Below are 13213 nucleotides of genomic sequence, written 5' to 3' on the forward strand. Positions count from 1 at the left end.
CAATAACAACATGCTTCCATCTCTGTGGTAACAGTTTGGGGAAGGGTTTCATCCTGTTTCAGCATGACTGCCACATGACACAGTAAACAAAGAGACGTTCATAAATACATGGATTGTGAGCCAGGCCTTCTCATCAAACATCAATGTTTCTTTGACTACACAGGCACAAATTCCCACAGACACATATCTGACTACAAACAGGGAATGGGGGGCAACTCCATATTACTACTTTTAACCACTTTATCCTGGTCAGTGTTACGGCGGATCCTCAAGGCAGCCCAGAAAGGGTGGCAATCCAGCACAGGGCTTCAGCCAACCCCCTTCAGACACAGCCGATCGTGTCTGTGTGGATGCCCGGCCATCCGATAGCACATCCATGTGACAAAACATCTTTGGGATGAATTGGAACACGGATTGTGAGCCAGGTCTTCTCATCAAACATCAATGCTTCTTTGACTGAACAGGCACACATTCCCACAGACACACATCTAACTACAAACAGGGAATTGCAGGGGGGGGGGGTTGGCAAACCAGCACAGGGCTCCAGCCACCCCCCTTCAGACGATTGTGTCTGTGTGGATGCCCGGCCGTCCGATAGCACATCAATGCGACAGAACACCTTTTGGAAGAATGAAGGCCTGCCTCCTTTGACTGAATAGGCACAAATTCCCACAGACACACATCTAACTCCAAACAGGGAATGGGGGCAAATCCATATTACTGCCCATGAAGTGGGATATCCATCAACCCCATGCTAAGGTGTCTAAATATTTGCTAAACGCTAAACCAGCAAACGTAAGAATCACAGCAGCTTCTCACCTTCTTCTGACAGATGTCTATTTTTGCTCTCCTGCTCCATCTGCTGGCACCAGGCGTCCATGCGCCCCGTCTCCGCCTGCAGCAGCCTGAGGAATCCGTGCCCGTCCCTGAGGCACGACGCCGGGGCCCCGGGCTGCTCCGAGGCTCCGTTCATGCTCCCGCTGCTGCTCTGGAGGGACGGGGGAGGAGGTGGTAGATAGGACGGGTCCAGAGCTGCGTCCACGCTCTCGGACGTGGCCGAGGAGCCTTTCAGTACTCGCTCCGTTCTGCCTGGAGTATCGGAGGTCTGAGTGCTGCAGACGCGAGCGCTGGTCTCTGCTGGTTTACTCTCCGTGCGATCATGAGACTCTGTGTCGGTCGTTTCCTGTCTGGACGCCATGCTGCTGAAGCGGCTTAGCCTGCAAAATATACAACAGGATGGAACTTAAAAACCAAGTCATTTTACCGTCATGTTTTACACTTTGGTTACATTCATGACAGGAACGTTAGTTACTCATTACACAACATTCATCAGTTCACAAGTTTAATGTCAAACACAGTCATGGACAATTTTGGACTGTGGGAGGGAACCGGAGCTCCTGGAGAAAACCCATGCAGACACGGGGAGAACATGCAAACTCTACACAGAAAGGACCTGCGACGGTGCCACCCACCGAGCCACTGTGTCTCCAACAGGTCAATCAAGCGGTAAATCAGCGGCAAAGATTATCAGACTAGTAATAGATTTAGCCTCACGACTGCCAGGTTATCACTGTTGGCCCTAATTTGCTTGTATTGTATTCAGTCACAATTGTTCTGTTTTATTTTCATTTGTAATTAGCTTTATTAAAGCATTGTGGTTTAATTTTGGTGCAAACCTCCCTACATTTTTCTAATTCAAGAGGTCCAGCAGCCAAAAAACACCAGCAGATATGGTGGTTGTCTTGTTGACATTTATATTTTCTCCAGATTTAGCTTTTCAGCCGATACGAGGACATTTTCTGCTTCAGCTCCATATCATGATGCTCCCACCACCATACTTCACTGTGGGTTCGGTGTTATCGGAATCGCATGCTTAAACTTTTCTTTTCCAAGTATAACAAACTGAACTATTGCCCACGAGTTAAAATTTTTATTTTCTGTCTGATCAGGTTTGCACATCAGTTTTTTTTTCTTAGCAGAGAAGCTTAAGCTCAGGTGTCCAAATCCGTTTGGTCCTATCGTTTACATTTAAATTTTCGGCATTTAGCAGACGCTCTTATCCAGAGCGACTTACAGAAGTGCTTCCATAGTAAACATTACATTACTCTAGATTAAGTAAGACAACAGTCCAAGAACACAAATCTGCTAAAACTCTGTTAGAACCAAGAAATGAATAAGAACGTTAGTAAGTAAGTAAGTACAAGTCAGCTTAAGTGTTTAGTAAAGAGGTTATGAAGGTTTTTAATTGTCTATTAAAGACAGCGAGAGACTCAGATGTTCGGACAGACAGAGGAAGTTCGTTCCACCACTTGGGTGCTGGTACAGAGAAGATCCTTGATGCTCGTCTTACTCGAGTTCTGGGTGGAGGATCAAGTCGAGCGAGACTAGTGGCTCGAAGGCTGCGTTGTACACAGTTCGATTAGACCTCGAAGGTAGCATCAGCATCAGTGTTTTAAACTGAATACGTGCAGCTACAGGAAGCCAGTGAAGAGAACGCAGCAGTGGGGTGATGTGGCAGTGTTTGGGCTGGTAAAAACCAGACGAGCAGCTGCATTTTGAATGAGCTGCAAGGGTTTAATAGTGGACATAGGAGCTCCTGCCAGGATGGAGTTGCAGTCGCCCAGCCGTGAGATTACAAGTGACTGCACAAGAATCTGAGTGGCTTCCATGGAGAGAAATGGCCGAATCTTCCTGATGTCGTAGAGGAGGAACCGGCACCATCTCGTCATGTTGGCTATCATGTAGATAAAATGCAAATCAATACCAAAATGTCACAGAAGAAAGATTTGATCTTTGAACTGATATGAAAATCTGCCGTGACAGACGGAACGCGAGTCGCTTCTTCCTGTCAGAGCTGAGCAGCTTTTGGACAGAAAGCGTATCCATCCCAGCATGCAGTGCATGAGAAACGCGCTTGCACATTCCATTTTGATGACATGACAGTAGTTCTCATGCTTCAGAAAATCACCCCCCACCCCAGCACCCACCATCCTCGGGAATATGATAAAGACCTCCACGACTGACTGGTCTGTTCATGCATTGAAGTGCTGCTGTACTGCACTGACTACAAGTAGGACATGGTTTTGATACGTGTTTGTTTATTAGGATTTTAACGTCATGTTTTACACTTTGGTTACATTCATGACAGGAACGGTAGTTACTCATTACACAACGTTCATCAGTTCACAAGGTTATACTGAACACAGTCTTGGACAATTTAGTGTCTCCAATTCTCCTCAGTTGCACGTCTTTGGACTGTGGGAGGAAACCCACACAGACATGGGGAGAACATGCAAACTCCACACAGAAAGGACCCGGACCGCCCCACCTGGGGATCGAACCCAGGACCTTCTTGCTGTGAGGCGACAGTGCTACACACTTAGCCACCATGGACATGGTTTTGATATATGTTTGACAGGGGTGGACGCTGTGTTTGAACACACACACACAAACACACAAACACACACACACACACACACACACACACACACACACACACACACACACACACACGTTGTGGTCACCCAGCTTATAAGCCATGTGAACGATGAGAAAACAAACTGGAAGTGAACTTACGGCCTGCCGTCCTCCACCTGGACTCCGATGGACTGGAACTTGGTGGTTGGAGTTTGTTCCACCCTCTGCAGAGGCTGAACACAGTCAACCTGCACAACACAACAACACAGTCAAAATGTGGTTTTTATTTTCTTTATTGTTTTCACCCAATCCAGTCCTAGCCAATTAGAGCTTAATTAGACTCTCTATCATCGAGGCCGCCACGCCCACTTCCGATCAAGGAGGGCAGAGGCTGTTGCAGGCTCTTTCTGACAGGCGTAGCTACTGATAGCTTCTTTTTAGCACAAAAAGGATCCTTCGCATGCCATTTAACAACAATAATACACTGTATGGCCAAACGTATTTACAGCTATAACAGCAGCCACTCTTCTGAGAAGGCTTCTAACAAGACTTTGAATTATATCTGTTGGAATTCGTGCCTTTAGCCTTTCGGTCGGCTTGTTTTCATCAGGACGGCCACACACTTACTCACATACACACACACACACCATATACCTTACACACACACACTATTACACACCATAATCACAAAATACACTCACCCCACATCATGCACACACCATAATCACCATACACCCACCACATAGCATATACTCCCCCCCCCCCCCCCCACACACACACAGTACTTCACACACATCACACAGTATAATCACCATATACTCTCACCCCACACACACCAATAATAAACACACCATGATCACCATACACCCACTTACACAGCATATACTTCACAAACACACACACACATCATACACACACCATGATCACCATACACCCCACCTACACATCATATACTTTACACACACATCATACAGTCACCCCCCACACACACACCATGATCACCATACACCTACCTACACATCACATACTTCACACACACACACACCATGTACTTTACACATCACAATAACCATATACACACACCCCACACTATTACACACCATAATCACCATATACACTCCACACCCCACATCATACACACACCATAATCCCAATACACCCACCTACACATCATATACTTTATACACACACACACACACACACACACACACACACACACACACACACACACAAACACAAACAATACTCCATGCAGACTGCATACACCTACCCCATTTACAACCACACAGCACATAAGATGCCACACACCACACACACCTTTAGTGTCAGTGTAACCTGTGTGAAAGTGAGAGAGGAGCTGAGAACGTGTGCAGCAGGATCTCATTACAGGCGGCTGATGGACTTTTTTGCAAAATGTCACAAACCCCGGCGTCTAGACAGCTAAGGTCCAATTAATGTCCCACATCAACATGTCGACATTTCCTTCCTCAGAACAGCAAACGGCAGGAGCACAGCAGCCGTTTAACGAGCAAGAGAGACCAAAAGCCTCAGTGTGGCCAGCGTCATTTAGTTATAGACGTGATGCTCCTCATGGACGTGGCTTTGTAATTTACTCAGTCACGCTCTCACGTTTAGCAGGTGGTGTTTTCTATACTGACAGAAGCGCCATATCAGTGTCACAGGCACAAGGGGTGCGGCAGGTGCGTCCTCATTCATTTTATCAACCAAAATATTCCAAAGTGACTTTTCATCTTTTATCTTTTATTTTAACCAACAGCTGTGTTTAGGTCAGGGACGCAGTGAGTCCTGCTACACGTAGAAAGAAAACACACCGCACAGACGGACAGTTTATCCCATAGCAACACACTCCCAGATTCACTCGCTTTTAAACAGCCAACCCAGATCCTCAGGACCCATGTTGCTGTGCAGCACCCACTGAATCAGCTGCACCATCATGCTGAACACTTAGTTTTTTAATTATGTCTAGAGGGGAACCATCAGGGCTTTCTACAACCTTAGGAGGGGACTAAAACATTCTAATAATAATATATTATTATAAAGTGAGCAGTTCTAATTGTACTTTATCTGCTCGTATTTTGACATACCCGTCTATTTTATTTGAGAAGAAATGTGAAGAAATGTGAAGAAATTGTCTTTACAGCTATAACAGCAGCCACTCTTCTGAGAAGGCTTCTCACATGAATTTGAATTATGTCTGAATTAAGCCTTTCGGTCGGCTTGTTCTCATCAGGAGGGCTTTGAATCAGATGCGCATAGAGGAGACGTTTACATTTTACATTTTTAGCACTTAGCAGTCGCCACAGCGGTTAAGGGCCTTGCTCAGGGGCCCAACAGCATAAACCTGGCAATGGTGGGAATTAAACCAGTGATTGATTACTGATCCAGGACCTTAACCACTAAGCTACCTTGAGTATGAGAAAGGCGCTATATAAATCCATCATTATCATTAATAAGCTCACGGCTGACAAAACAATTAATAAATCAATAAAAAAGAACAAACTAAAGCATGTTTATATTATTTCACATCATATTTAAGTGTATTATGTGATATACATTTTATAAAAATGATTGGTGTGCGTGTGCACCCACCTGAACTCCGATAGAGGAGAGTTTCCTCTTGGAGGCGCTGTAAGGCTCGTCCTGACCGAGCCCGATGCTCACAGTTTGCGTCTCGCGGGCAGCAGGGGGTGGAGGAGGGCTGCTCACCCTGGCACTGGGCAGTGGAACGGGGTTCTGAGGCACCAGCGAGATGGGGGCTTTGGCCAGGCTGCCCGTCCTGGAGCTGGTGGCGCTGTCGGAGGAGTTGCTGCGTCCCGATTGGCTGTTGACCTCGCTGCGCTGCTCCTGGCTCTCCAGGTACGTGTCCTGCGCCGACTCGGTGCTGCTCTGCACCGTCACCGAGATAAAGGGCTTGGAGGTTGAGCGGGGCGGGACAGGAGGCGGGAGGGGATTACAGGCTGGGGAAAGATGGCAAAAAATGAGTCGCAGCGAAATGACAAGTGTAGATTAGTCCGGGTATTAATCACTGCAGCAGGTGGAACCAGTGGATCAGAAAATAGCACATGAAAGTGCTGGGGCGGTTTCTTTAGGTGCCAGGAGTAAATGATTAGAGGGTATTAGTGGTGATGGGATTCCGAGGGCTGCCTGTCATTTGTAATTTTCATGTTACACTCACTCATGTTACACTCACTTTCTTAACTGCTTATACAATCAGGGTCACGTGGGGGTGCTGGAGCCTATCTTAGCTTTTCAATGGGCGCAAGGCACACAGTAACACCCTGGACGGGGCGCCAGTCCATCCATCGCAGGGCAGACACACACACACACCCATTCACCTATAGGGCAATTCAGTGTCTCGAATTAACCTGACTGCATGTCTTTGGACTGTGGGAGGAAACCGGAGCTCCCGGAGGAAACCCATGCAGACACGAGGAGAACATGCAAACGAGGAGAACAGGACCCGGACCGCCCCGTCTGGGGATCGAACCCAGGACCTTCTTGCTGTGAGGCAACAGTGCTATCCACCAAGCCACCGTGCCGTCTAACACCTTACACCTGTTTTGTAAATGAATAAATCTGGCAGACAAAATTAATGAAAAAAATTTAAAAAAAGCGAGACAAATAAATGAAAACTAAATAAATGAAGAAAAAAGAATAAAGGATGAAAATTATATAATATAAAAAGATAAAAATAATAATTAGTAAACAGAAAATAAAAGAAAAAAGTAATTAATTAAAGAGTAATTAATTAAAGAGTAATTAATTAAAACTAAATACAATAAATTAATAAATGGGTGAAAATAATTATAAATAAACAAGGGACAAAATGAATCTGTACATTTAAAAATTAATTAATATTAATAATAATAAAAACCGCTGCTGCAGCTGCTGCTACTACTAAAGAAAAAATACATAAGGGCCAAAGATGCATAAAGAAATTGTCGCACCCTCCTCCAAGTATTTAAAGAGAGGCATCTGGCAATGCTGACCAAATAGAGAACAGAAATGTTTTGATATAGAGGATATAGAGGATTTATTTTTAATAGTGAGCGATCAAATAGCATCTATTTCAGTGTCGTCATGATTCCGCACCACTAGTCTGCACCTCATTAGCAGCATATGGACAGATGCACTCCTCTGATCATTATGGAGATGGGAAGCAGTCTAACACAAACCGCTCTGTACAAGACACGCCGGTCTGAGCTCCGCTTTGGGCCCCACGCCAACGCAGAAACAAAAGCCAGTATTTAAAGCCTTTGAATTGCTCGCATGCCTGCCAAAGACGGCGTCTATGTGAAAGCGGATAAGCGTGGCGTGGTCACAGATATGCAGTTAGGAGCTTAAAAGAACGCTTCACTCATCAAGCGCTTACGTTCAGGACGCCATCGATGATTCGGAGTGAATTAACAGCTTGTAAGGAGGATTTGTAGGTCAGGTTCAGGCAAAAGAAAAAAACAATTGACAGGAAGCCACCTCAGGACAATAAATAAAGGCTAGTCCCATAATTCCTGCAGCTGTGGGTAAACAGATCAGGTTAATTATCTAGTTGGAGTGTTGAATTCATGCTAGAAAACCATTTCAGGTTGGTGAGCTTCAGAAGGTCATCATAATTAATACGAGATTTAATCTGTTGACGTTTATACATTGACTCTAATATCTGATGCTGATCTGATAGTGATATTTACTATAATACAGTAGTGAATACAGTGGAACCTCAATTTAACGGACTAAAAGGGGTGGGGGGGACACTGGTCCGTAAAATGCGATTGTAGATAGATATGTCAATATGTGATGTAAAGCCTGTAAATAAATATTAAAATTGGTGTACTGTACTACTGGAGGGCGGCACGGTGGCTCGATTGGTAGCGCTGTCGCCTCACAGCAAGAAGGTCCTGGGTTCGATACCCAGGAGATGCGGTCCGGGTCCTTTCTGTGCAGAATTTGCATGTTCTCCCCGTGTCTGCGTGGGTTTCCTCCGGGAGCTCCGGTTTCCTCCCACAGTCCAAAAACATACAGTCAAAAACATGCCCTATAAGTGAATGGGGAGTGTGTATGTGTGTGTGTGTGTGTGTGTCTGCCCTGCGATGGACTGGCGTCCCGTCCAGGGTGTTACTGTGGTAAATTCACAGCTGAGTTCAAAGTTTTACATGAATGACTGAAAAAGAGGAATTTATTCGTCCAGTGAAGTAAAAATGTGAGTTTTTCATAACAACCGCTGTATCTGTATCAAACGCTCACATTAAGCTGAGAGGAAATTAACTGGATGATCAGATGTTAACCAAGAACAGCCAAAAACAATCTGCTACTGTCCCCGGTCAAGCAAGTTTTGACATACATTAGCATAGTTTTAGAGGCTCTGCTTCATATTTAACATGATAAAGCTCATGATAAAGAATCAGGAGCTTCTAAGTGGTGCAGTTTAAATATCCAGCGTTGTTTTCACAATAGTGAAAGCATGAGCGCAGAAGGTTAAACACTCCAGTCCTGAGCCCAGATGATAAACAGGTAAACCAGGTTAGACAGAGATGTGCGGTCATGTGACGCAGTCTTAAACAGACCAGACGTTCATGATAATAAAAAAATAATACAATTCTTGCTCAAAGTCTCACAGGCTCCACTTGCGCCTCTCGGGGAATTCGGCGAGTTTAATTACAAAGCTTGTCTTCAGGACCAAGTCTCAGAGCAGCTCGGCTACGATTAGACTACAGAAATAAAGCAGAAATGTGTGTGCAGAACGAGATCTCAGAAATACAGCGGGAGAAGATTAGCACGATGCTGATTCCTGGGTTCACATTTACAGAGGAATAGTGGTGATACATCTGCAGCCCTTTTTATCGCCTTACACTGTTATCTGAAAACTGATTACATGTTCACTTTACAATAGAGGTCAGAAACTGGAGTCAAGTGTAACTGTGTGAGCTTCGTCCTGACTGTAAAACTCACGACACAAACAGACTGTATACACAAGTTCGGCTAATATAACACCATTAACATTTTTGGCATTTAGCAGACGCTTTTATCCAAAGTGACGTACAGTACTGTGACAGTATACTGTCTAAGCAATTAAGGTTTAAGGGCCTTGCTCAAGGGTCCAACAGTGGCAACAAGGCAGTGGTGGGGCTTGAACCAGCGACCTTTCGATTACTAGTCCAGTACCTTAACCGCTAGAATACAACTGTCCTGTAATGACAACCAGTCCCATGTAATGATAAAAATGTGCCTGTATTTTACCCTGATTCAGCTACATCATGATTAGACCACATATATACATAAATCAACAATATAAAGGAAATTATATGCTTCCAACTTTGCAGCAACAGATTAGGGAAGGGCCTTTCCTCGTCTAGCATGACTGTACCCCTGCACACAAAGCAAACTCTATAAAGACATGAAGAAAAGCTTGATTTAAAGTAAAGAAGCTCCAGTGACCAGCACAGAGTCCTGACCTCAGCACCACTGAACTGGAAGATCAATTGAGGCTTTCTTAATCTTCCAGGATCAGTGCCCAGCCATACAAATATTCTTTTGAATAAATAGGCACAAATTCCCACAGATATACTACAAGGTCTTGTGAGAAGCCTTCTCAGAAGAGTGGCTGTTGTTCTAGCCATAAAGATCACATAGAGGACACTCTAAGCTCATGATCAGTTGTCCAAAATCTTATGGCCATATAGTTTACATATTGTAAACTATAATAATTACAATAATAATTGTGTACTTTAATACTTTTGCTTTAATGTATCTTGAGCTGCTGTAATAACTGACTTTCCCCTTGGGATTAATAAAGCTATCTATCTATCTATCTATCTATCTATCTATCTATCTATCTATCTATCTATCTATCTATCTATCTATCTATCTATCTATCTATCTATCTATCTATCTATCTATCTTCCTTATTACTTATTATTATTAAATACAACTGGTTACCTCTCTGTACCCAAATAAACAGGGCTACTAAAAACAATGAAAGCATTTTGGAAGCGAAAAGCCAAACTATTAGTAAATGCTGAGAGAAACTTGACCTGGATGGTCAAATGTAATCCTAAAACTCCCAGGTTACGCTGGAAGCTGCTGGAACATTGGTGCCACTGTCCAGTCAGGTTTTACATGACCATAAGTGTCTAAGTCTTCTATCTTGTAAAGTCTCCTTTCTCAAACAGCAGCTTCATGGCCGGCCTTGTTTCAGTGGTTGGCTTTGATTTCCTCTTACAATACGTTGCTATTACTGGTTTTGAATCATTTAAATACCTTCATTTCATTAAAAAAATGTGAATTATGTATTTAGCAGATTAGTAGTAAGGTGTGCAGCTTTAACTGGAAGGCTGGTTAGTAGCAAATAAAAGTAAGTAAATAAGTAAATGGTTAAAATGTATACCTCTTATTTGCCATTTTGCAGAGATTTCTTGCCCAGCCTGCTTGGTGTTGCTACTAAACAATCAAACAAACCTGCTATGATAATGCCTCACCTCCTAAATGAGTTTCCGACCAATATCAGGTATCGACCAGAGTATCTGCGCCAAGAGACGAAGAGTTGTAGGAGGTTTTGTGTCTGTGCTCAGGTGTCCATTATGAGCTCTATGGAAACTACAACACACTACAACACACACTACAAAGAGAAACCTCACCTGTCCAACTGCCTTCTAATGCAAACAGCCGTCCATGCAAAATACAAACCCTTTGTTTGCATTAAACAAATGACCAAGCACTGACATCACCTAAACACACACACACACACATTAACCACCCTACACTTGCACCAGCCAAATCCATTTGTCATGTACCATTGTAACATTCCTCTTTGACTTCTAAAGAGGCCACTGTCAATATTTAATCATCTTCATTATTGGAAATGATGTGGGAATTTCTGGAAAACATGATGACACAGAAATGATACCAGCCTCTGTAAAACACTGAGCTGGAAGGACTTGCGTATATTTCTCCTGCTGATCGCATTATAGACTCATGAGTCCTTCACTCCAACACAATCTTCACTGCTTACAAATGAAAACATGCCAAACTCGGCTGCCAAATGGTTAGCATTCAACACCACGCAATAGTACTACAGTAACAGAAGGAAAACCTCTCCTGCCGTAGTTCATTCTGTAACTGCCTGAGACAAAAAAACAGACCATTCACCTTAAGTTAATACACTTTATGTAATAGAATAAAATAATAGTAATAGTAAAGAAGCTGCTGCTTTTATAGCTTTGGCAACAATTTACTTTGATTAATAATGATCAGGATTTCATTGTGGACGTTGCCTGGTGCACGAGTGCCCTGCATTGCAAAAATCCTTCCCAACAATTAAAAAAGTGGAATCACACAAATTATTTCTTTGAAATAATAATAAAGTAAAATTTACCTTAAATGAAACTACAGGAACAAAAACACAAAACATAGACACAACTCCAGACTCCAGAAGTATTCTCTTTACCCTCCAACACACAATTAGCAGAACTATAACTTTAAAGAAATGGACTATACAGACAAGTCATGGCAACTACAGCCGTGCTGGCGCTACACGTGAGCGTGCCGGCTGTTTAAAGGAATTCCAACATAGAAAAATCTGCTATAACACACTTATGAAGCATGACTGTAAGCTAAAAAAGGTACTGGTGCGTTTTTCTTTATGATTTATTTAGCCCCTCTTCACTCCCCCACCACACACGAACACACACAAAAATACTAATAATTACTAATGACTGAAAATCAAAATGCCAGTTTGGTTGTGTAGAAATAATAATCCGCCACCAACATGAATGATCAGTGCACTGTTAACACACTTAACAGCAATACATAGGACCTCATACTCACTTCACGCCTACTGATTTCAGTCATTAACACATTCTGGGAAGGATGAAGCACAAGAAATGAACCTTTTAAATGAACAAAGAAACTATTGGACAACATCTATGTTACATCCAGCACCATCAAATTCAAGCAACACCTACGTTTTAGGTTTGGGTTTTATTTCCATCCTTGACACAGAGACTACTGCTCCGTGTACTTGTTAATGAATGCAATCATATTAGCCCAGCTAAATGAATAAGCGATAGCTTAGTAGTTAGGTACTGGACTAGTGTCGAAAACGTTGTTAGTTCAAGCCCCATCATTACCATATTGCCACTGTTGGGCCCCTGAGCAAGGTGCTTAATCCTTGTATTCAGTCACAATTGTAAGTCAATTTGCACAATTCATAAATCATAAATTCAGGGCGGCACAGTGGCTCGGTGGGTAGCACTGTCACCTCACAACAAGAAGGTTCAATCCCCAGGTGGGGCGGTCCGAGTCCTTTCTGTGTGGAGTTTGCATGTTCTCCCTGTGTCTGTGTGGGTTTCCTCCGGGAGCTCTGGTTTCCTTCCACAGTCCAAATACGTGCAAGTGAGGTGAATTGGAGATACAAAAATTGTCCATGACTGTGTTTGACATTAAACTACTCGACGTCCTTCTTTGAGAAATCTGTACCCTTAAACTCAACGTTTCCCTTAAACTCAAAGTGTTGGGTTTGTTTTTTAAAAATGTATTTATTTAATTTTAAATTAACAATGAACAGTCGCTTTGTTCAGCGCTCGGCTTGAGCAATGCGGTAAAACGTCCTCAAAGTGTGAATATGAGACGAATCTGCATTTGTGTGGAATAACCGTCAGATCCACTCTAAAAGCTCCACATGTATCTGTGTTTATCTGGATTTTTCTCCTGTTTCACTTTTAAACTTGTGTTACAGCTCGAGCTTCTGAGAAATAGTAAGAATCATCTTTTTATTTCAGTGTTT

General features: G+C 43.2%; 1 protein-coding gene across 3 annotated transcripts in view; it reads right to left on the reverse strand.

Annotated features, from left to right (window-relative positions):
* dlgap4a (discs, large (Drosophila) homolog-associated protein 4a) overlaps window positions 1–13213 on the reverse strand; it is a 120162-nt gene that overhangs the window by 8753 nt on the left and 98196 nt on the right. For all 3 annotated transcript variants that reach the window (XM_063015738.1, XM_063015736.1, XM_063015737.1), the window contains exons 7-9: window positions 6028–6395; window positions 3577–3665; window positions 820–1217 (exon numbers count right to left, since the gene is read on the reverse strand). In XM_063015738.1, the coding sequence (XP_062871808.1) occupies window positions 820–1217; window positions 3577–3665; window positions 6028–6395 (855 nt within the window). The remainder of the gene's footprint in view (window positions 1–819; window positions 1218–3576; window positions 3666–6027; window positions 6396–13213) is intronic.

This window comes from Trichomycterus rosablanca, chromosome 19 (genome assembly GCF_030014385.1).
Source record: "Trichomycterus rosablanca isolate fTriRos1 chromosome 19, fTriRos1.hap1, whole genome shotgun sequence".
NCBI lineage: Eukaryota > Metazoa > Chordata > Actinopteri > Siluriformes > Trichomycteridae > Trichomycterus > Trichomycterus rosablanca.